The following is a 21,787-nucleotide window of genomic DNA, read 5'->3' as shown; positions in this document are numbered from 1 at the left end:
GAGGATTGCAGTTTGGTCGTTTCCCTGGTGAAAAGTGAAAAGGGATCAACGTCTACACGTGTACTCGGGCACGCGCTCATCTTTCGGCAAATACAACCTAGAAATATGTACATAGCCTGAGAAATTTCGCTTTACCTTTACGATATCTCATAGAGTTTGCTCGTATTCGTATTCTCGGACATCACAATAGGTTCTGCTCTTGAAACGTCGCTTCCTCGAACTGAAAAAAGTTTCGTTATCCCTGCGAACAGTGCGAACTGAGTAAATACGTACGTGCATACCTATATACTCGGTCCAAGCTTCCTACTAGCTGCTTCATTCTCGAAACGATCTCGTAGGTAGACAGGAGTAAAAGCGATAATAAATAGGTATATGTGCACTGGGTTAGATCGAGGGAAAGGGCGAGAAGTCGAGCGGAATGAAAATTAAGTCGTGCACGTAAACGACTACCGAATAATTATGAACGATGCAGGTGATAAGATTATGTACGTGCCTACGTGAGGCCAAGTGCGAGTCTCGACGGGACATAGATTCTGTGTATTCTAATTTTAACTGTAATTCTGACTACTTGACCCAAAAGCAAAACACTCTCCAAAAGGCCCGAGTTGTCATGGAATACACATGTGTGTAGATTCGGCGGTGGGAATAACATCGGCCGGTCCTACTCGCCATCATTGACAACCGTGCGCACCCGATCGATGGCCCACTGGCACTTCGTTCTTGCCTAGAAACTATCTTTCTTACTCTATCTGTACCGCTCTTTACGTCTTATTCGACACACCCTATTCTCTCACCTTATCTTACCTCTACGTTTATTATCACCGAAATTTCTCTTTCCTACATATTTTTTCCATCACCACACACCTTTCATTTTTTTTTCTTTGGTTTTACTCAATCATCTTGCCATTCACCTTCCTCTTTACTAATTTCTCTTCAATTATTTCTTACGATAGCTTAGTGATTAGTTTATCTTCTCTCATTTTTCATCGTTCGCTCAGCTTTCCACTCTTGATTTTTTTCTTGTACAACTGTCAATGGATCATTGGTTTTCTCTCCCCTATCGTCGTTCCCTCACATTTAACTTGCCGCCTTTATCTCGTGCCCGGCACCCCGTCAGCCCCTCGCGCTCCTTCTCTCTCTTACTGTGAGCGCCCCCCTAGTAGTAGTAGTAGTAGTAGCGTTGATGATAGTTTCAGCGTCGGCGTCGTCGCTGCCGTCTTGGTGGTTGGTCAGTTGACGAACAGAAGCGGCCGAGTACGCCGCGCCGGTTCGTTCCGATCGTCGAGAGTTCATCCGTCCACTCTCCTTAACTTTCGCTTGCATCTGGCGAAATCAACAAGATTTCCTAGCCGCGTAAAAAAAACCGGCAGCAAAACCGTCGACGTATTCGTTCCTTCTGGCTGCCTCGCGTTTTCAGTGAGTTTTAGAGGACCAGCGATCCGTTTTTTTTTTACGAAAAAGAAGGAGTACAACGGCGGCAGTTCGTCGAGTGTGTTTAAACGCGAATGATTTGATGAACGCAGGATGATTTGCCGATGTTTAGGGTCATTGTGGCCACGCATTGCGTGAAAAGGGGTCTGTTCAATTGGTTCGCAATAACGATCGTAGAAGTTATAGCACGCGCGCATGCACGAAAAAGAGCGAGAGCGCAAACGAGAAATGAGCGAGAGTGCGAGAGGGCTGGGGGAGAGGAGAGAGTGAGAAAGGGGAGGAGAGACAGAGAGAGAGAGAAAGAGAGTGAGTGAGAGAGAGAGAGAGAGAGAGAGAGAGAGATTCGGTCCAACAAGTAGATTCGTTGTTTAAATTCTTCGATACCCTGACACACCCAACTATTGTATGCCAATGGTAACAGCAGAACATCTTTGTAAACTTGGAATTTAAGTCTCTGCTTGACAGCGAATCGGTGGTACTAAGTAGACACGTATTGGTAGACCCGATCGATGCAAGCTTTTCAGACAAGCAACTACCCTTGAAAACAAACCCGATGGTTACTCGATCGGAACCCAGAGTTTTTCAAGGAGTACGCATTTGTCGCCGGATGGATTTTACTTATTGTTAGCGAATGGGTTTGTTTGATAATAATTTAGCGAAATTTGAAATGGAGGCGATGAAAGTGTGACGGAAACGGATAGAAAACGAGGGAGACGGATGTGGACGAAGGATAAGCGGCAAGATACGCACATACGATACCGAGCAACCTCGGAATACACGTGGTTTCATTCGTCGACTAAACAGGGGCATGTTTCTCCTTCAGGAAAAATGTCCAACAATGACGTTTGCCTTGAGGATTTTCATCAGTTCAACACTCCCTGTTCCTTAGCATCCGACTTGTTATCAACCTTGCTGGAAAGGCAAGGGAAATACGGCGAAGAATCAGGACTATAAAGTGAAACAGACGAAGGGAGAAGTGCGCGGGGGCACTCTAATCAGAAACGTGGCAACGGCGAGGCAAGACGAGGGGATCCCACTGTTCAACTCGCCGTAGAAGGAAATTCACATTCGGATTACGATATTAATCCATAGTTTCGTTAATTCGGTCGATGGACTGATTTGTATTTGGATCAAGGTAGTCACGGGTGGATCGTCAACGTGAATTATTGGTCGTTGATTTCGTTCGGTTCTTTCAGCCTGGGACTCGCGTCGAGAAAAGACGAATGCGGCAGAACGTTGGAAATGCTCGATATTCGTGTCCGAGCATATACAGATGTATACATACACATACGTACACATGTACGTGGTCTAATCCTAGTTGCTGAACTCTGACGTATCCAAGCGCAACGTTATCATCCCCTTAAATTTACGCGATTCCTCTGGACAAAAGATCAGTCTATGCAATACCGTAATTTCTTTGCTCGCTATTCCGTTATCCCAGGTACGATACAAATCGATGTACGTTCAGCTATACACATGCAGTATGTACCTATGTATGTATATGTAATGCTCTACGGGACTCACGCTCCATGCAAGAGAGAAAATCTTATCGAACTCAGATGGAAAGTGAAGAATAAATAAATCTCATGGATTGTGGGAATATCTGACGCGGACGTCAATATGCGCGACTATACTGTGTATAATACAATGTATAGTGAACGGTTATTCTGCACAACGACAAACCGTAACCATCTGGAATTGTGGAAAATTCGCTTTAACTAGCGTACGCGAGTGGCGCAAGATAACGCCAGGAGAGGTGAATTTCTAGGCGCAAAAATCCTTTCCAGCACGCCAGAATACCAAGAGTGACGAAAAGTACAATGACTTGCTTCGCTTGGAAGAATCGATAAGAGAGGAGACTAAGTACATAGCGTTGTGAAGCAAAGCAGACGCGAAGCAAGCACGTGTGTGCTGTATAGAGCGTTCAAGTTGCCTGAAGACAAAAGGGCGCGACAGCGCGGTAACGTTGAGCTTAAGCATCAACTGGTCCCTATTTCAACTCGGGGGACACCGAATGCGTCATAGTTTATCGACGTTGTGCCAGAAATATTTGCATATCTGGGTTAGACATTAGAGCCCAGATACGGGCGGTTGAATGGAGTGGATTCGAGTAGCGTAGAGTGGAACCGGGCATACGAATCGTTTCACCTTATTCTGCCGACCAAAGATAGATGTTGGACATTCATTAGATTTTGAGTCGGCAAGCGCTTGTTTCCCATATTCGCTCTCTCGTCCATTTGTCTGGTTTTCGCTCTTGACTGCACGCGTCGATCAGTTTACCTTACGTTAAGTAGTTACAGCAGGATTTAAGGTTTAAGTAGACAGAATTTTTTGGATCGCAGATATCGGGAAGGACGGGGCTGTGACCAAGCTGGAACGTTAGACCTCCTCTCGCGAGGGGTCTCTGGCAGGGGAAAAGTGTTTCATAGAGGAGCACGATGATAGATCCCAGTTCGTCGGAGGCGGAGAGCGATGACGACCAAAGCTCTCAGCACGTGAGCGGCGCTGGGGGAGGTGGCGGAGGCGGAGGCGGCAGCGCTGGTGGGGGCGGCGGGGTTCGAGCAGGGAGCGGCAGCTCGTACGGATCTCGACGGCAGATCGGAGCTGCCGGTAGCCTCGGGGGCGCGAGCAGTCCCGCGCCCGGGAGGGTGAGCTCTCCGGTCTTAGGACTGACCGCATCGCCCGGTGGCTCCAGCCACGGGCCGCCCGGGACGCCTCGTGCTGGTGCGACCGCCGCTCAAGATGTTGGGTCCGCTGCCCATGATTCCTCAAACCTCGCCACGGCTAGGAACTCGCTGTCCCCGTCGATGTCCGCCGCGCAGGACGCCGCCAATTATGCTCAGAGACCCACCAGCCCCTCTCCCTCTGTTGCAAGCGAGAAAACCGAAACCGACCTCCAGGTAACGCTCCCCTCTTCCACACCACTTTCTGCTCTCCATGCATTAGCATTCTCACCCCTTATCGTTCAACCTCCGCTTGTGTTTCACAGGACAAGCAGGAACGCGAGGAAGAGGAGAGAAAGACCAGAATACAGTTGTACGTGTTCGTATCGAGATGCATCTCTTACCCCTTCAACGCCAAACAGCCCTTGGACATGACCAGACGGCAGCTAAAAGTGACCAAGCAACTACTGGATACCATATGTTCTCGTTTTCAGGTGATTAACGATGCGTTAATCGTATTTATTAACGGTGAAACGAATCGAACCGCGTCCGCATCTCGCGGCTCTCTCGTCGCCTCGTACTGGCGGTTCCGATGACAATGCAACGCGTTAGACAGACAGACATAAGAAAGGGGAAGAGAGAGAGTGAGAGAGAGAGGGGGCGGAGAAAAAGGAGGGAAAAGAAACCTTTTCAGGGAGATCTAACGCGTTTCGGAAGCCCCTACGCGACTGTCTTACGGTCGAGTCTACCGACCGTGAAAGATTAACCTTTGCCTTCAGTGGCTTACTCAAGGGCACTGATTCGATGCGATTCGATTCGGTTCGATTAGATTCAATTAGATTGGAATTGAAAAGTTGGCAGGTGAAATACAATAACCGTTACGATTTTCAGAGTTTCCTGAAAGGTGAAACCCAGATAATGGCGGACGAAGCATTTCGCAATGCCATACAGAACTATCACGACGTGTTCTTAACGTCGGACAGAGTAATTCAAATGGTGCAAAGCGGTTCTTGCTCGCAACTCGACTTCCGCGAGGTATTCAAGAAGAACATCGAGATACGTGTTCGACGCCTCCCGGAAATCGATGGGCTAAGCAAAGAGACTGTACTTACGTCCTGGTTGGCCAAATTCGATTGTATCATGAAAGGTACGGGTGACGAGGAGACCAAGAGGCCCTCCAGGATGCAACAGCAGTCTTTAATATCCGAGATGATACTGTCCAAGGAGCAGCTCTACGACATGTTTCAACAAATTCTCGGTATCAAGAAGTTCGAACATCAGCTTCTGTTCAACGCCCTCCTGTTGGATTCAGCCGATGAACAGGCTGCCGCCATCAGGAGGGAGCTGGACGGTCGCCTTCAAAAGGTCAACGAAATGGAGAAGGTTGGTTCCTTGGTTCCTTGGTTCCTTGGTTCCTCCGTTTCCGACTTACAATTAAGCGCACTAACCACTTAAACAGTAATCCATTTGGTCCAGCTATGGCGCCGCGATATGGTTGCTATTTTCGATACCCTACTCGACGTGCTTTCATCGCGGCCCTATCTTTCCGCAGAACCGTAAGCTCATGCCCAAGTTCCTTCTGAAAGAAATGGAGTCGCTCTACATCGAGGAACTCAAGTCGTCTATCAATCTGCTAATGGCTAATTTGGAGTCGTTACCGGTCTCCAAGGGTTCGATAGACAGCAAATACGGGCTGCAGAAGCTGAGGCGCTACAACAATCGTCGCGAGCGCTCCCGCTGCCGCGTTCAGGGTTCTCTCGTTAAACTGGAGAGCGACTCCGCCGACTCCGAGCCCCAGCTGACCAAAATGGATGTAGGCTTGACCTTCCAGCTGGCAGTAGTGGTTGTGGAGGTCAGGGGGTTAAAGAGTCTCCCACCGAATAAGATCGTGTATTGCACGATGGAAGTTGAGGGTAGCAAGAAGCTGCAGACGGATCACGCTGAAGCCTCGAAACCCATGTGAGTAGCGCCTGTTGAGACGCCAAGTCTAAGAAGCATAACTACTTAGGAACGAGACCGAGACCGGGACCGGGACTGGGTAACGGTAAAACGATCCCGATCAACCTTCACCTTCACCCCAAATTCATTGATAGGTGGGACACCCAGGGTGACTTCACCACCATGCATCCCCTGCCAGTGGTCAAGGTTCGACTCTATACCGAGAACTCGGCAATGCTGGCGCTCGAGGACAAGGAACTCGGCAAGGTTACCATACAGCCTACTCCGTTCTCTTGCAAGCAGCCCGAGTGGTATCGAATGGTCGTCCCAAAGAACTGTGCCGATCAAGATCTTCGAATAAAGATTGGCTGTCGGATGGACAAGCCGTTCAACATGAAGCACTGTGGTTATCTCTACGCAATGGGCAAATCGGTATGGAAGAAGTGGAAGAAACGATACCACGTGCTGGTCCAAGTCTCTCAATACACGTTTGCGATGTGCTCGTATAAAGAAAAGAGAAGCGAGCCATCTGAAATGATGCAACTCGATGGTTACACGGTGGACTATATCGAGCCGGTGTCTGCCAATCTCATGGTTGGTATGGATCTAGACGATGGAAGGTACCTAAATTTCTTACACTGTCGTCGATTTAATCGTTTTCACTATATGTGTGTATGTACGTATTCATTATTCATCGCTTATCGATACGAAATGGCTGGAAACGGCAGCCCTGACTGCTACGAGATGCCGGTTACCTCAGAGAAATTTTATGCTCGGCAGGTTTTATTTCAACGCCGTTCGTGAAGGAGACAACATAGTGTTCGCCTCGGATGATGAGAACGAGTGCCAGACGTGGGTGATGGTTATGTACAGAGCGACAGGTCAATTGCACAAACCTACTCCACCAGTATCCGTGGCAGACAAGAACTCTACTATAAGCAAGATACAGGGCGATGCCGATAGAGCGAAGAAGCACGGAATGGAAGACTACATTAGCGCGGACCCTTGCAAATTCGATCACCACGCTCTTTTCAAATTTCTCCAAAACTTGATTCTCGACTACCGATTGAACGATCCGTACTGCTCCCTGGGCTGGTTCTCGCCCGGTCAATTGTTCGTATTGGACGAATATTGCGCCAGGTAATTCTATCGAGTGGGTCGATTCGTCGATCCTTGCAACTTCCGAGATACAAGCGATACGGGCAGGCCTTAGAGCGTATGCAATCTCCTCTTTAAACCTCATTTTCTTGCTCTTTACTTTTTCATCGTCCATAGATACGGTGTACGCGGGTGTTTTCGGCATCTGTGCTACTTGAACGATCTTCTAGATAGGATTGATCGCGGCCTCATGATAGATCCCACTCTGATACACTTCAGCTTTGCTTTTTGTGCTACTCACGTCTATGGCAACAGAACTGACAGGGTTGGATCCATCACCCACGAGGAGAAGGACAAGTTTCAAGAAATCAAGGAGAGGCTCAGGCAGATTTTGGAGAAACAAATCACCAACTTTAGGTAGGCAAGGAAATTTCAGTATCTCTACATTCTACTTAACTACTCGTCGCCATGACGTCTTGTCGAAAATTAATGAAGGTTAAAATTAATATTAACGAAACAGGTACAGCTTCCCGTTTGGCCGGCCGGAGGGCGCGTTAAAGGCTACCTTGTCCCTTCTGGAGCGAGTCTTGATGAAGGATGGAGTCAGTCCTGTCTCTCCGGAAGAAGTGAAGGCTCTGATCAAAGCTTGCCTGGAAACGGCGGCTCTGGTTAATTACACGAAACTCTCCGCCGAAGCCAAGATCGAAGACGACCTCAGCGGCGACGTTTGTGTCCCCCCTAGCAAAAAGCTAGAAGACCTCATACATCTAGCCGAAATGTGCGTGGATCTACTGCAACAAAACGGAGAACATTACTCGGAGGTATTAGTTGGATTTCTAGAACTGCATGACACTTTTTGGGATTCTCGAGAGAAACGGTATACGGTGTACCTAATTCAATCGCATCCCGTACTCGAGGATCCCTTACTCGGGGTGACATTCCCATCGCCTCGAATTACATGAAACGTACCCGCCGTATATGTGTGACGTCCAATATTTTCACGATCCGCTCCTACTACACTGTACCGCAGGCGTTCGCCTGGTTTAGTGATCTCATGGTGGAGCACGCCGAGATCTTTTGGTCCTTGTTTGCCGTCGATATGGACAAAGTGCTCGCCGAACAGCCACCCGACACATGGGACAGCTTTCCGCTCTTTAAAATCATGAACGACTACCTCAGGGAAGACGGTGAGCCCGCTTCTTTTTTCTGTAACCTTTAATTACGTATGTACGTAACTTGTTTCTTGTTTCATAGACAATCTGAAGAATGGTAGGTTTCACCAGCATCTTCGCGACACCTTTGCTCCGTTGGTCCTGCGTTACGTCGACTTGATGGAAACGTCGATCGCTCAGTCGATTCACAAGGGCTTCGAGAAGGAACGTTGGGAAATAAAAGGGAACGGGTGCGCTACGTCCGAAGAGCTGTTTTGGAAATTGGATGCTCTTCAGTCCTTTATCCGTGATCTTCATTGGCCGGATCAGGAATTCCGTCAGCATTTGGAGCAGCGGTTGACGCAAATGGCTTGCGAGATGATCGAGTCTTGCATCCAACGGACCGACGCCGCTTTTCAACAGTGGCTAAAGAAAGGTGTAACCTTTATCTCGACGGATTACATCATCCCATCGGAAATGTGCGCCATGGTGAACGTTATTCTGGACGCGAAAAATCAAAGCCTCGAACTCTGCACCATCGATGCCATCGATGTGGTAAGTCTGTTCGCTCTTTGTAATTCGTATCCAATCATGCGCCGCGCGTTGTTTTAATCGGCGATGGCTACGGCGATTTCCATTTCCCTTTAGCACCAATATCATGCCAAAATCGATAACCTGATAGAGAAGACATCGGCCGCTATGACTCAAGGGATGATTAACAAACTGGTCACAGTTTTGGAGACAACCTTGTCGAAACTGTCCCGCTATGACGAGGGATCCTTCATAGGTTCCATCCTCAGCTTCACGGTAACTTATTCTCGAACGTCAAGTCGCTCGTACGCGAATCGTGCCTCTGGAGTTTACGAAATCGTTTCTAGAAGGTGTCGGGAAGCGGGAAAGAAATGGGACAGGCCTATGTGAGTTTCACGAGGAACTGCATGGATCAGATTCGTGGCAAAGTGTTGGACGAGCTTTGGATTCTAACATTCTTCGAGGTAACCTCCGACAACAATCCATCGATTGGACGATTCATCGATGAAACTTACTCACCTGAAACTTTCTCCCGCAGCAATGGTACACAGCGCAGATTCAGATGCTGTGCAACTGGCTGTCGGAGAGGCTCGATCACAATTTACATCTCTATCAATGTACCTGTCTCGCCCACATCGTGAAGAAGATTTACTCAGACTTCGAACTGCAGGGTGTCATACAGGAGAAACTAAATTCCATGACATATCAAACTATTTCTAAGAGGATGCAAACGGAAGAAGCGACTTGTGCCTTAACCATGAGCGCTCAGAACGAAGAGTGAGTAACGAGTGTTCACCAAGAGGAGAACCGACCACCAATCACCCGATAATTATTTCCTGCTTTCCACAGGGGGCTTTCGGAGAACGGCAACGACGAAGAAGTGGAACGGCCGAAAACAAAGGTAACGATTGTCGAAAACGTTCCCGGCGCGGGCGCGGGCGCGGGCGACGACGCGAATTACGTATCCAATATAAGCAACGTCACATCGAACGTGGTTGGAAAGGTTGGAAGTATGTTTGGCAAGGGCATCGGCGGCCTTTCGACGAAATTCGGTGGAGCTAGTTGGTTCTAATTACATATTACGGTAATCATCGTCATCATCACCATCACCGCCATCCTCATCCTCATCACCATCATCGTCATCATTATTATTTTTATTATTTTTATCATCGTCGCCATTGCCATTATTACCTGTACTATTTTTTAGTATTCTGCCAGTGACTCTATATTCAATTAAGTAGCTCTTTCGTCTATACGCGCGCGCGCACGCAGGCCACACACATGCACGAGTGCGCGCGCATGTGTACATACAACATACCGAGAGAGGGAGGGAGAGAGAGTGAGGTTCTCGGTGACGGGACTGTCCAAAGTCCAAAGTATATTTCAGAAATTTTCTCCAATCAGGGTTGGCCCGGGTTTATCGGTACGATCGATCGAGAAGATAACAGTTATCGGTTCAGCACGGTTATACGTTTACCTTCTTTCTCGTCGAAACGATTTTCTACGTTCGACCGTTCCCTGAAAAGAAACGTCACGTCCTCTTTCTTGAATCGTTGCTATTTTTGCTCGCTTGTCCACCGCAAGGAAGGCTGCCGCGAACGTGAACAGTGCGACGCAACGTCTGAGGATACAGTAAACCCTTCTGTGACGCGATTAATTCGTACCGCCTTGCGTGGAAACCTTCTTCTCTTCTTCTCGATGCTGCGTGTATACAAAGATTTTTTCCCCGATAAAATTCTATGAGCGTTTACAATTTAGAAGTAGCAGTGAACGCATGGCTGAAGTAAAGTCACGTATAAGAAATGCTTAAAGATGTTTGGAGGATTTCGATAGGACCGTCTACGCGTCTACAGTTTGGCGATAGTCTCGCGTCAGCTCCAGTTATTTAGGTAATTTCAGTAAATTCTGCAGGAATTCTCGCTGCATTTTTACGATACATACATATCAACACGTATACATGCCTACCTCTATACTCTACAGTTGTATGTATCCCAGTTCTTGTTTCAGTCCCCACCGTTAACCCCTATTCGGATCCTTAGCAGTACATATGTATGTATGTTGAAAACGCGTAATGCTGGTTACCAATACTCGTCTACAAACTGTTTAAACTTTAAACGAAACAATAGAGAATAGAATGGAGCGCAGAGTTGATCGATTCGCGGATCGTTAATCGTTACGCGTTTCGCTTCGTTTCTCATCAATTCCAAACGCATACTTACTATTTTAAATTCACGGCTCAACATTCAGGGAAAACGTTGATTAATGGAAAACGTCGCATCGACCGTCTAGCCCTCCGAATTTCTCGTCTACCTCAAATTCCCTGACGTGTAATTGCGTTGTTACAGAAAACATTACTTATACGCACGGGAAAAGCGAAACGCCTCGAATCGCCGAACGAACGAAACGTAAGAAATCGTTTACAAAAAAAAAAATACACGCATACGTACATACATACATACGTATAAAAGATGTTGATTCATCTTCCGATCGACCCGCGTTTTCGCGTACTGTCTTACTTAAGGTTTGTTCCTGTTCGGCGCGCGAGGCGACAAATGCTTCTCGTTACTATAATATATGTATAAAGATTAATAAAAAGGCGCGACGTAAGCGTGGATATTCTTTGGTTGAGAGTGAAATGCGTGATGCATTTGGAAACAGTTACCGGTAGCAGTTTGTTTGTACATATTTTAGCGAAACTGATACGAGGATAACGAGGATTTTTATATCGTGTAAATTAACGCGCTGAAACGATACCGCGCCTATGTAACGCGTTCAATTGTACGGTGTTGCGATTGGATGATGTGTCAGCGAGCAGCCACCAAACCTCCTTCCGTTCCCATCCGCTCCCTTCCGCTCCCTACCATTCGAGTCGACTTGTGCAGAAACATTTCTTACGACTAAATAGATCACTCTCGGCAGAAAATTCTTTGCGCGTACGTGTGTTTAATTATTAGCGACTAGGTAGGCATCGGAGTTCCGGGGGAGAGCCGCGAATCTCTTGTAACTTGTTACTTCGTAACAGAAAGGAATGACGAAGGGAGGACGATTATAGAAGCGAATAGTCGCTTCTGTCGAATTAATCAAGAAACGCACTTGCGCGCACTCGCGATTCTAGACGATAAACGGGGAATTATATAGTTGGATTGGACGCGGATCACAGTGACAAACGCTCCTAAAATAAATGCCACATGGGATTAACCGAGGCCTTAAATAAGATTATAATTTAGCCGCAATAGCTGCGTCAACATTTTCGACGAGCTTTTATTAAAGGTTAAACGAGAGGGGCGTTCTTTTAACCTGGCCACGTTAGGAGAAAGAACGTACAACCGAGAGTAATGGAACGTTATCAAGATTAATGTTAAATCGTTATATGGCGCATTTATAGACGATGCTAACGGCACTACAGTTATTAACATTATTATTATTATTGTTATTAGTAGTATTAGTATTATTGCCACCACTACTACTACTATTACTACTACTACTACTCTACTACTACTACTACTACTGCTGCTACTACTGCTACTATTAATATCTCCCTTGTAATGTACGATTAATTAGACCTAGAGCGATTCAGAAAGGGACTCTTTTTGCCAACTCCTCTACCAACCACTATCGTTCTCTCTCTCTCTCTCTCTCTCTCCCTTCCCCTTTGTGTTATCTATTTATTTATGTAACTACCTCTTCTCTCTGACCCCCTTTGCCTTGCATCTAACGCCATTTTCCAATATTCGCATTCAACAATTCCCTTCTTTTCTCCTCATACTATCCCTTTCGGACAGCTGCAGGACTGGTGCTTCGCACGCGCGCGCGCACACACGCGTAAATATGTAGGCTCGCGCGCGCGCGCGTGCACAGGTTGATGCAGGCACTGACGTTGAGTGTTGACATTGATGGAAATATCGGAGAGGCTCAGAACCCACAGGCTTGAACCTTCTCTTCGTTCTATTCTACCAGTTTGCCTCCGTTGCGTAATACATGACCTTAGTTGAAGATTAAAGCGAGGGTCGTTTACTCTAGCCAGTGTTCTATTCGATTAAACTTCTATGCAAGTGTTGTTCTATCGTTAATAAAAAGTGCGAGGAAAACGAAACACGGTACAGAAGGTATACTCCAATTTAATTTCCTTCTTGAGAAATCGGTGCACGGAATATTTCATTGTCATACATTCATGTACTGATTAGGCATTAGTGCGCAGAAAGAAGGCCCCTGGCGGGCGCGGCGCTGCGGGCCCGCCGCTGTGACGATTGGTCTTTGTCACCTAATTGGGCACACGTATTTTTTTTTTTGTTACTTGCGGATCGAGCACATCTACTTGTCGCGACGCAATGCACACAGACGGAGCTTCGGGGCGGAGCTAGCGGCGGACCGCAACGCCTCGCCTGCCAGGGGCCTTCTTTCTGTCCAGTGATAGTACGTTCATCGGACACCGCTGTGCCCATTTATTAGCAATTTGTACATACACACCTGTAGTTACATAATTACATTCAGGTGAGAAAGACTTCGATAATCTCGTGTACGAGTGTTAACTACTTATGTATGCATTTTCCACAAAAGTAATCCACATGCACGCACGCACGAAACACGAAACATGCATTTTCATATTGCATTGTCATTGTACCAAGAGCGGAATACTTTTTGTAAATAAACAATGTGCTAATGTTTTTGCTTGGTCTGCTTGCCCCAAGGAATCTTGAGGCAGTTTCATGATCCATGCATCGATTCTAGATTCGGACGCCACGCGTCGTCAATCGCGATGCGATACGGCTCGCAAGTTCCGACGCCACGTCGATTCAACAACTTTCCTCGAGCTTGTAATCGGAACTTGCAGTTTTATGCGTGTGTCATATGTATATGCTATGTCATGTATTCGATAGTCTGATCGTTGTTGTTTCGATAGTTTCTTCATCGTAGAATCGAAATCGGGAAAAAGACACGCAAATGCGCGATGGGTGTTGCGTAAGTACACATGCATTTTTAATCAAAGTTTTCTGACTTTGCAACAACGAAAGTCAACTGAAACGAGAGGATGATCAATCTCTGCATCCTTCAACGGTTTGGATCGCTCTCGCATTAACCGCGAAGCTCTATTCTACATATATGTATGTATATCTTCTCTTCTCTCTATGTATAAAGCGAAAAGTATTACTTTGTTTGAACGCGGTAAACTCAGAAACTATTCTCAGTGCCTCGAGCCTCCCTGGTAGTCCATCGTTTCGCGTGGTTTCGCGTGGTTTCGCGTTTCGAACCGTGCCCACTGCCCACTGCCCATGGTGAAGACAAAATCTCCTCCGACCAGGCCAACTATATAGCTGTAGATTCAAGTAATCATCAAGCGATCGTTCGAATCAAGGATTACTCAAATAATTCACGGCCTAGGATGTATTCGGTAAATATACGGCTGAGGGAAAGCGCGAACTGGAATTTAAATTTCGAGAAACATATGATGCTGTTGGTTGGAGAGGTGATACTGACACAATTCTGTTTGTCCGTCGTTTTCAGTCCGCTATAAGGGGAATCGTACGGCGATCTTTTTCCACGTCGAAATGGAGTGCCGCGCAGCAGGTAAAAATCTTCCTTCCTTCGATGTCTCATCTTCCTTCCTCTATTTTCCCCGTATAATCAAACATGGGCGCCCGGACGGGGGTGCAAAAGTGGCAGTTACCCCCCCCTGGCTTTTGAAAAAAAATCGCTTATTTTTCAAAACTGATCTTTATTAAGTTAATATTAAAAAAGGGAATATTTTTAAATTTCGGTTTTAAATTTGCAATTAAATTGGCACTATAAAATGGATTGAAAAAAGCAAGAGGGGTATATTTTTCTTTACCATCACCCAAAGTTGCCCCCTCCCCCTCACCCTGGAAAAAAGTCTCCGGACGCCCCTGTAACGGTCTCTGCTATTCACTGGTTTATCGTCTGCACTCTGATCACGATTCATTAGAATTGAAATTCGGCACTAGAATTTTCATCGCGTTCGTTCGTTACCGGGACGAAATGTATTCCGCGAAACAGTATCGTATTTTCTTTCTGCTCCTACGCTTGCTTCCATTAGATGACGGTACGAGACGCTTTGAACTCAGCCATGGATGAAGAAATGGAAAGGAACGACAAAGTATTTCTATTGGGAGAAGAAGTGGCACAGTACGATGGCGCGTATAAAGTCTCTAAGGGTCTCTGGAAAAAATATGGAGACAAACGGGTTATCGATACTCCTATCACGGAATCAGGATTTGCTGGTCTCGCCATTGGAGCTGCCATGGTAGATTAAGACCGCACGTTTTGTTGTGTAATAGTTTTTGCACCATCATATCTTTTAGGCTGGCTTAAATCCAATCTGCGAGTTTATGACATTTAATTTTTCTATGCAAGCAATCGACCAAGTCATTAATTCCGCAGCCAAAACATTTTATATGTCTGCTGGTAGAGTTAACGTACCAATTGTCTTCCGTGGGCCAAATGGATTATCAATAGGCGTAGCGGCACAACATTCTCAGTGTTTCGGTGCCTGGTACAGTCACTGTCCCGGTCTGAAAGTAGTCTCACCTTATAGTTGCGAAGATGCAAAAGGTTTGCTAAAGGCTGCAATTCGAGATCCTGATCCTGTCGTCGTAATGGAAAATGAAATCTTGTATGGTCTTTCATTCCCTATGTCCGACGAGGCATTGTCGAAAGACTTTATTCTGCCTATTGGTAAAGCAAAAATTGAACGCGCTGGTAAACACGTTACACTAGTGGCGCATTCCAGAGCCCTTGTGCCAACTTTAGAAGCAGCGAACGAGCTCGCCGGAAAAGGAATAGAGGCGGAAGTTATAAATCTCAGATCGTTGAGACCTTTAGATATTGACACCATTACAAAGTCAGCAGCAAAAACGCATTATGTTTTAACGGTGGAGTGGGGTTGGCCACAAGCCGGTATCGGAGCAGAAATTAGCGCTAAGATTTCTGAAAGTAAGCTCTCGATTCGATTTAACTATACAATGCAACTTTTCATTCATTGATCAAAAACATTTTTTATGTTCGGTTTCAGGTGAAGCGTTCTACCATCTTGACGCACCGGTAATTCGTTTGACAGGTGTTGATGCGCCTGTGCCTTACGCTACATCATTGGAAAATGCATCTGTACCGCAAGCGCCCGACGTAGTATACGCGGTGAACAAAGTACTCGGCTTGATAAAATAATTATTTATATAGGTCTCTAGGTGAAATTTAAAAAAACCTCCCCGTTTGCCTTCCCATCTAATTTTTTCCCGATCCTTGTATCATCCTTTCTCGGGATAGCCTCCCCTCCCGTAGGCTCCCCATTAGATAGAGAGAATAAGTAGCGAAAAGTACAAAGTGTAACGGTTATAAGATACCTAACAAAGAAATCAGGGTAACATACCACAATCAAGCCATTTCAAGCCAAAAAGAGTACTTTCCTCGAATACCATTACGTTCGAATATATTATAATAACATGCAATGTTTTTGTTTGTTTAAAGTTCAAAGGAATCAAGATTACCATTGCTGGTACAAATTCCAGCTAGCGTGCTGATTTACTGCCATATATGATACATGCATAAATACTGATAGTAAAATTTCTGTAAAAATATTTTGTTAAATGTGGTAAATCCTTGGTATGTATGAATTAATTTCATCGTCTGTTCATTAATTATTTATTATCGAAATTTCATAAATTCCACTATACGTACAAATGATCGAATCTATGATATCTGATTGGAGAAATTTGAACTGCCATCGATGCTAAGTAGGCGCTAGAGATGCGCGTACGGTTTCCCGTAAAGTGGTGGGGATTACGGTTGCCTGGAGTACAAACCACGTGGCGCGGCGGTAGCAGCAGCGGCGGGGGGGGGGAGTCGAATTGGTGTACATAAACACTCTTTACGTGCGAGGATTCCCCCTCCACCGCGTTCGTGGTCCGTAGAAATTGCATACTCCTAGTAAGCTTGGCAGAGATGCTGACACCTTGACAGACAGTCATATCGTTAGCTGTTTATGAGCGTTGACATTCACGCGCAAGCAGGCTTTGCAGTTGGACTTCTCATCCAAATAATATTTTTTAGGCTTTCACTGTTGCCACTATCAGTATTGTTACAATTTATGCCACTCGCTCCTTAGCACCACTTTTCTTTTCATAAATTCTACTAACCGCCAATGTAACAAACGGACGTTCTTGTGTCTGTATGTTCACGATTATTTCGAGAATCGATTAGTTTTTCTCACAGTTTTGAAACGCACACTCTTGGCGTGTGCTCCGAAACTGTACATACGCGTAATGTCTCCGCCGTGATAAAGTCCTCGCGCGCGAGTCTAGATTATGTACAGATATAGTGAGCGTAAGCAATGGGTAATGAAGTATATGTAAATAAGCACTGCGTAATAATTAATGAAGGCGCCAGTTAATTTTTAAATATCAATGTTACCGCCATAAATACATATGAGAAGCCCGGGAAACGCCGGGTACTTTATGGTAGTAGATTACATGGAAATTTTGCCGAAGATATTTTCTAATATAGTTCTAGAGGGCCGTCGTAAAGATATAGAGTGATAACATATAGTAGTATGGAGTATAGACCGTTCATCGTATAGACCAAGCTGAAGCAAGCAAAAGTGTTTCATAAGAGCTCGTCTACCGACTACCGACCTTGAGCCTCCCTAGTAGTCCATCGTTTCGCGTGGTTTCGCGTTTCGATCCGTGCCCACTGCCCACTGCCCGTGGTGAAGACAAAATCTCCTCCGACCAGGCCAACTATATAGCTGTAGATTCAAGTAATCATCAAGCGATCGTTCGATTCAAGGATTACTCAAATAATTCACAGCCTAGGATGTATTCGGTAAATATACGGCTGAGGGAAAGCGCGAACTGGAATTTAAATTTCGAGAAACATATGATGCTGTTGGTTGGAGAGGTGATACTGACACAGTTCTGACTGTCCGTTGTTTTCAGTCCGCTGTAAGGGGAATTGTACGGCGTTCCTTTTCCACGTCGAAATGGAGTGCCGCGCAGCAGGTAAAAATCTTCCTTCCTTTATTGAACATAACCTCGTTACTTTGACACCACACTTTCCTGTCTGCTGTTTTCCTCGTATAATCAAACGGTCTCTACTATTCACTGGTTTATCGTCTGCGCTCTGATAACGTTATTTCGTCTATTCGTTTGGAGAATTGTCGTTCCGTCGATCGTTGCACGTTCAAGGACAAAAAGGTCATTCACTGATTCATCAGAATTCAAATTCGGCACTAGAATTTTCATCCCGTTCGTTTGTTATCGCGACGAAATGTATTTAGCGAAACAGTATCGTATTTTCTTTCTGCTCCTACGCTTGCTTCCATTAGATGACGGTACGAGACGCTTTGAACTCAGCCATGGATGAAGAAATGGAAAGGAACGACAAAGTATTTCTGTTGGGAGAAGAAGTGGCACAGTACGATGGCGCGTATAAAGTCTCTAGGGGTCTCTGGAAAAAATATGGAGACAAAAGAGTTATTGATACTCCTATCACAGAAGCAGGATTTGCTGGTCTCGCCATTGGAGCTGCCATGGTAGATTAATATATAGATATATATGTATATATATATCTGTATTACCACTGCTTGTTTTGTTGTATAATAGTTTTTGTACCATCATATGTTTTAGGCTGGCTTACATCCAATCTGCGAGTTTATGACATTTAATTTTTCTATGCAAGCAATCGATCAAGTCATTAATTCTGCAGCCAAAACATTTTATATGTCTGCTGGTAGAGTTAACGTACCAATTGTCTTCCGAGGGCCAAATGGGGCAGCAGCAGGCGTAGCTGCACAACATTCTCAGTGTTTCGGTGCCTGGTACAGTCACTGTCCTGGTTTGAAAGTAGTCTCACCTTATAGTTGCGAAGATGCAAAAGGTTTGCTAAAAGCTGCAATTCGAGATCCTGATCCTGTCGTCGTATTGGAAAATGAAATCTTGTACGGTGCTCAATTCCCTATGTCCGACGAGGCTTTATCGAAAGACTTCGTTGTGCCTATTGGTAAAGCGAAGATTGAACGCGCTGGTAAACACGTTACACTAGTGGCGCATTCCAAAGTCCTTGACCAAACTTTGGAAGCAGCAAACGAGCTCGCCGGAAAAGGAATAGAGGCGGAAGTTATAAATCTCAGATCCTTGAGACCTTTAGATATTGACACCATTGTAAAGTCAGTAGCAAAAACGAATCATATTTTAACAGTGGAGGGGGGTTGGCCACAATCCGGTATCGGAGCAGAAATTAGTGCTAAGATTTCTGAAAGTAAGCTCTCGATTCGATCTAACTATACAATGCAACTTTTCAGTCATTAATCAAAAACATTTTTTATGTTTGGTTTCAGGTGAAGCATTCTACCATCTTGACGCACCGGTAATTCGTTTGACGGGTGTCGATACGCCTATGCCTTACGCTGTATCATTGGAAATTGCGGCTCTACCGCAAACGGCCGACATAGTATACGCGGTGAACAAAGTACTCGGCTTGATAGAGTAATTATTTATATAGGTCTCTAGGTGAAATTAAAAAAATCTCCCCGTTTGCCTTCCCATCGAATTTTTCACGATCCTTGTATCATCCTTTCTCGGGATAGCCTCCCCTTCCGTAGGCTCCTCATTAGATAGAGAGAATAAGTAGCGAAAAGTACAAAGTCCAACAATTATAAGATACCTAACAAAGAATTCAGGGTAACATACCACAATCAAGCCGTTTCAAGCCTGAAACAGTACTTTCCTCGAATACCATTACGTTCGAATATATTATAATAACATGCAATGTATTTGTTGGTTTAAAGTTCAAAGGAACCAAGATTACCATTGCTGGTACAAATTGCAGCTAGGGTGCTGATTTACTGCCATACATGATACATGCATAAATACTGATAGTAAAATTTCTGTAAAAATATTTTGTTAAATGTGGTAAATCCATGGTATGTATGAATTAATTTCATCGTCTGTTCATTAATTATTTATTATCGAAATTTAATAAATTCCACTATATGTACAAATGATCGAATCTATGATATCTGATTGGAGAAATTTTAACTGCTATCGATGCCAGTTACATTAATTTTCTGTGCTTCGTCATCTTCCTTCACCAATAGTCATGTGTGATACATACGCAACAAGCAACACGACAAGACAGTCATGTAACGTTCAAAAGCATCCCTTAATTCGCCATCTCTGAAAGAGAAAAAGAGAATATTTAGCTAGGGCAGAAGGAAGCTTGCTCTTGTTGCTCACCTAAGTACATCCATATCTAGAGCACACTGAGTGTACACGGACAAGAAGCTTCTAAGATCAGTGTGCGTCCAATTAACCTGACGCCATGGTTCTATGCACCTCTCCACCAATTCCAGAAAGAAGAACCTCAGATCTCTGGAACGATGAAGATTACATCCTATTCCTAATATCGCTCTGGAGTACGAGCGAAAGTTTGTGTCCACTTCCTGATACGAACGTTCCAGAAGCATAGGTTTAAGTTTGATGCATACTAAACTGTAAAAGGATTTTACTAGTGTCGAGGAATTTCAATTTTACTTGTATTTTCTAGAAGAGAGCGTACTGTTTGTGATGTTTGTCATTCTCCAAAAGTATTTTACACTCTGCGAGTCCTAATAAAAATTCTCTGTCCAAATCGGTATCAAAATATTCCGAGCCTACGCAACGATAAGTCCAAGACGACATCATACTGTTAGCGCAATGGTACAGATCAGGAAATGTTAGAAACTGGAGCTTCCTTTTATTCATCTCGAATCGAAGGCATGCTATGAATACCACAGCGGCATATCGCCTATGCAATTATAAGTGTTAACTTAAATTTTTCAGCATTTCAAGGATGTACATTAGTAATTTTCTTATCATTACTTAGCAAGGTCTTCGGAAAGTAGGAAATGTTGCTCAATATTGGTAGCCAAAGAACCCGGTAAGTCTTCCACAACTTTAAACACTCTTTTAACATTGTCGTACTGCCTGCGGCAACTCTTTAATGTGATGCTTGTCTTCTCCGATACTTCGTCCATGTCTTTTCTACTTTTCGACGTTAATTTCTTACCTAACAATTCTCTGATAACAATATCATCGAATTCGTAGTACCTATCAGTCACCATCGAAAATAAGACTGCATTAAAAGAAATAATTATCATGATATAAGCGGTGTATAGCGATCGGACAATCTGCTTACATTTCGATGAGCATCTGACTAGTTTGTGGCTCTATTTGAAATGCCAACTGTTCACTCGCCAATTTGGTGGGGGTGTGAAGCAGCTTCTCCAGGAGAGCGTAAGTTCGATAGTGATCAAGAATGTCAGAGGCTACTAATTCGATCGGGGCGTTCGTCTGCTGGCATATCCCTCGCTGATGTAAAATGTTGACGGCATCGCTCGCTAAATTAGTAAAAACCACCAAGTTAACTTGACGCGCTATCAATGTTGACACATCCACACACGACGAATTTTCCCATCACGTACTTACAAGAATGACCGTCGACCCAAAGTTGATACATCTCCGGATCGACGAGAGTATAATTGCTGATGAATACATCGACTTCTGACAGCATTCCGAAGATCAGCTGCAATCAGCTGCTCGCTATTTGACTAACCCCGAATCGAGTTTCGACGATATTTCGATAACGATAGAAATTCCTTTCTGGCCCCGAAACACCCCCCAATGGGCTTTGCTGGGTACTGATTCAAGGCATGGTATGTATGAATGTATGTACGTGCGTATACTCGTTAAGTATGCACGAGGCGCGATTTACCCGCGTTTGTAAAATTAAACACTGCACACTAAAATTAGGCCGAGTAGTTAATTAACATACATATAGTATGACAAGTCCCGGAGCTCAGCTCCGCAGATCATGACAGTCGCGACGCTAATGGTGCTAAGACTGGCGTTAAAAAATTGAAATATACATGTAGTATCACAGACCAGGTATAGGATAGACTTATCATCCAATGTAATTTTGTGTAACACG

General features: G+C 44.9%; 4 protein-coding genes across 7 annotated transcripts; 3 read left to right on the top strand and 1 right to left on the bottom strand.

Moving 5' to 3' along the window:
- The first annotated feature begins 1,213 nt into the window (after positions 1 to 1,213).
- On the top strand, positions 1,214 to 13,476 carry Cadps (calcium-dependent secretion activator 1). 3 transcript variants are annotated; one of them, XM_076820609.1, is made up of 15 exons: positions 1,214 to 1,575; positions 3,774 to 4,331; positions 4,421 to 4,588; positions 4,986 to 5,477; positions 5,647 to 6,053; positions 6,188 to 6,652; positions 6,813 to 7,172; positions 7,308 to 7,547; positions 7,651 to 7,951; positions 8,161 to 8,317; positions 8,385 to 8,836; positions 8,930 to 9,088; positions 9,160 to 9,276; positions 9,351 to 9,589; positions 9,662 to 13,476. In XM_076820609.1, exons 2-15 carry the CDS (start codon positions 3,870 to 3,872, stop codon positions 9,882 to 9,884), a joined length of 4,242 nt encoding a protein of 1,413 aa, XP_076676724.1. In that variant the 5' UTR covers positions 1,214 to 1,575; positions 3,774 to 3,869; the 3' UTR covers positions 9,885 to 13,476. The 3 variants fall into 3 exon arrangements, with proteins under 3 accessions (XP_076676724.1, XP_076676723.1, XP_076676722.1); XM_076820608.1 differs by having other exon boundaries at positions 7,651 to 7,953; positions 8,151 to 8,317; positions 9,163 to 9,276; XM_076820607.1 differs by having other exon boundaries at positions 7,651 to 7,953; positions 8,151 to 8,317.
- Positions 13,477 to 14,028: 552 nt separating this feature from the next.
- LOC143373390 (pyruvate dehydrogenase E1 component subunit beta, mitochondrial-like) lies at positions 14,029 to 16,504 on the top strand. Its single transcript, XM_076820613.1, has 5 exons — positions 14,029 to 14,201; positions 14,315 to 14,377; positions 14,865 to 15,071; positions 15,130 to 15,760; positions 15,840 to 16,504. Exons 1-5 carry the CDS (start codon positions 14,193 to 14,195, stop codon positions 15,989 to 15,991), a joined length of 1,062 nt encoding a protein of 353 aa, XP_076676728.1. The 5' UTR covers positions 14,029 to 14,192; the 3' UTR covers positions 15,992 to 16,504.
- Positions 16,505 to 17,376: 872 nt separating this feature from the next.
- Positions 17,377 to 19,820, top strand: Pdhb (Pyruvate dehydrogenase E1 beta subunit). Its single transcript, XM_076820612.1, has 5 exons — positions 17,377 to 17,644; positions 17,758 to 17,820; positions 18,147 to 18,353; positions 18,448 to 19,078; positions 19,158 to 19,820. The coding sequence occupies exons 1-5, from the start codon at positions 17,636 to 17,638 to the stop codon at positions 19,307 to 19,309; spliced, it is 1,062 nt and encodes a 353-aa protein (XP_076676727.1). The 5' UTR covers positions 17,377 to 17,635; the 3' UTR covers positions 19,310 to 19,820.
- On the bottom strand, positions 19,768 to 21,665 carry Fibp (acidic fibroblast growth factor intracellular-binding protein). Of its 2 annotated transcripts, none has more exons than XM_076820611.1 (6): positions 21,282 to 21,665; positions 20,996 to 21,197; positions 20,680 to 20,907; positions 20,378 to 20,605; positions 20,056 to 20,310; positions 19,768 to 19,995 (listed from the first exon to the last, which is right to left on the bottom strand). In XM_076820611.1, the coding sequence occupies exons 1-6, from the start codon at positions 21,352 to 21,354 to the stop codon at positions 19,917 to 19,919; spliced, it is 1,065 nt and encodes a 354-aa protein (XP_076676726.1). In that variant the 5' UTR covers positions 21,355 to 21,665; the 3' UTR covers positions 19,768 to 19,916. The 2 variants fall into 2 exon arrangements, with proteins under 2 accessions (XP_076676726.1, XP_076676725.1); XM_076820610.1 differs by having other exon boundaries at positions 21,286 to 21,661.
- Between the last annotated feature and the right edge of the window lie 122 nt (positions 21,666 to 21,787).

The sequence above is a fragment of the Andrena cerasifolii genome, chromosome 9 (assembly GCF_050908995.1).
Source record: "Andrena cerasifolii isolate SP2316 chromosome 9, iyAndCera1_principal, whole genome shotgun sequence".
In the NCBI taxonomy this organism is placed as follows: domain Eukaryota; kingdom Metazoa; phylum Arthropoda; class Insecta; order Hymenoptera; family Andrenidae; genus Andrena; species Andrena cerasifolii.
This window is presented reverse-complemented; position numbering and strand designations above follow the sequence as displayed.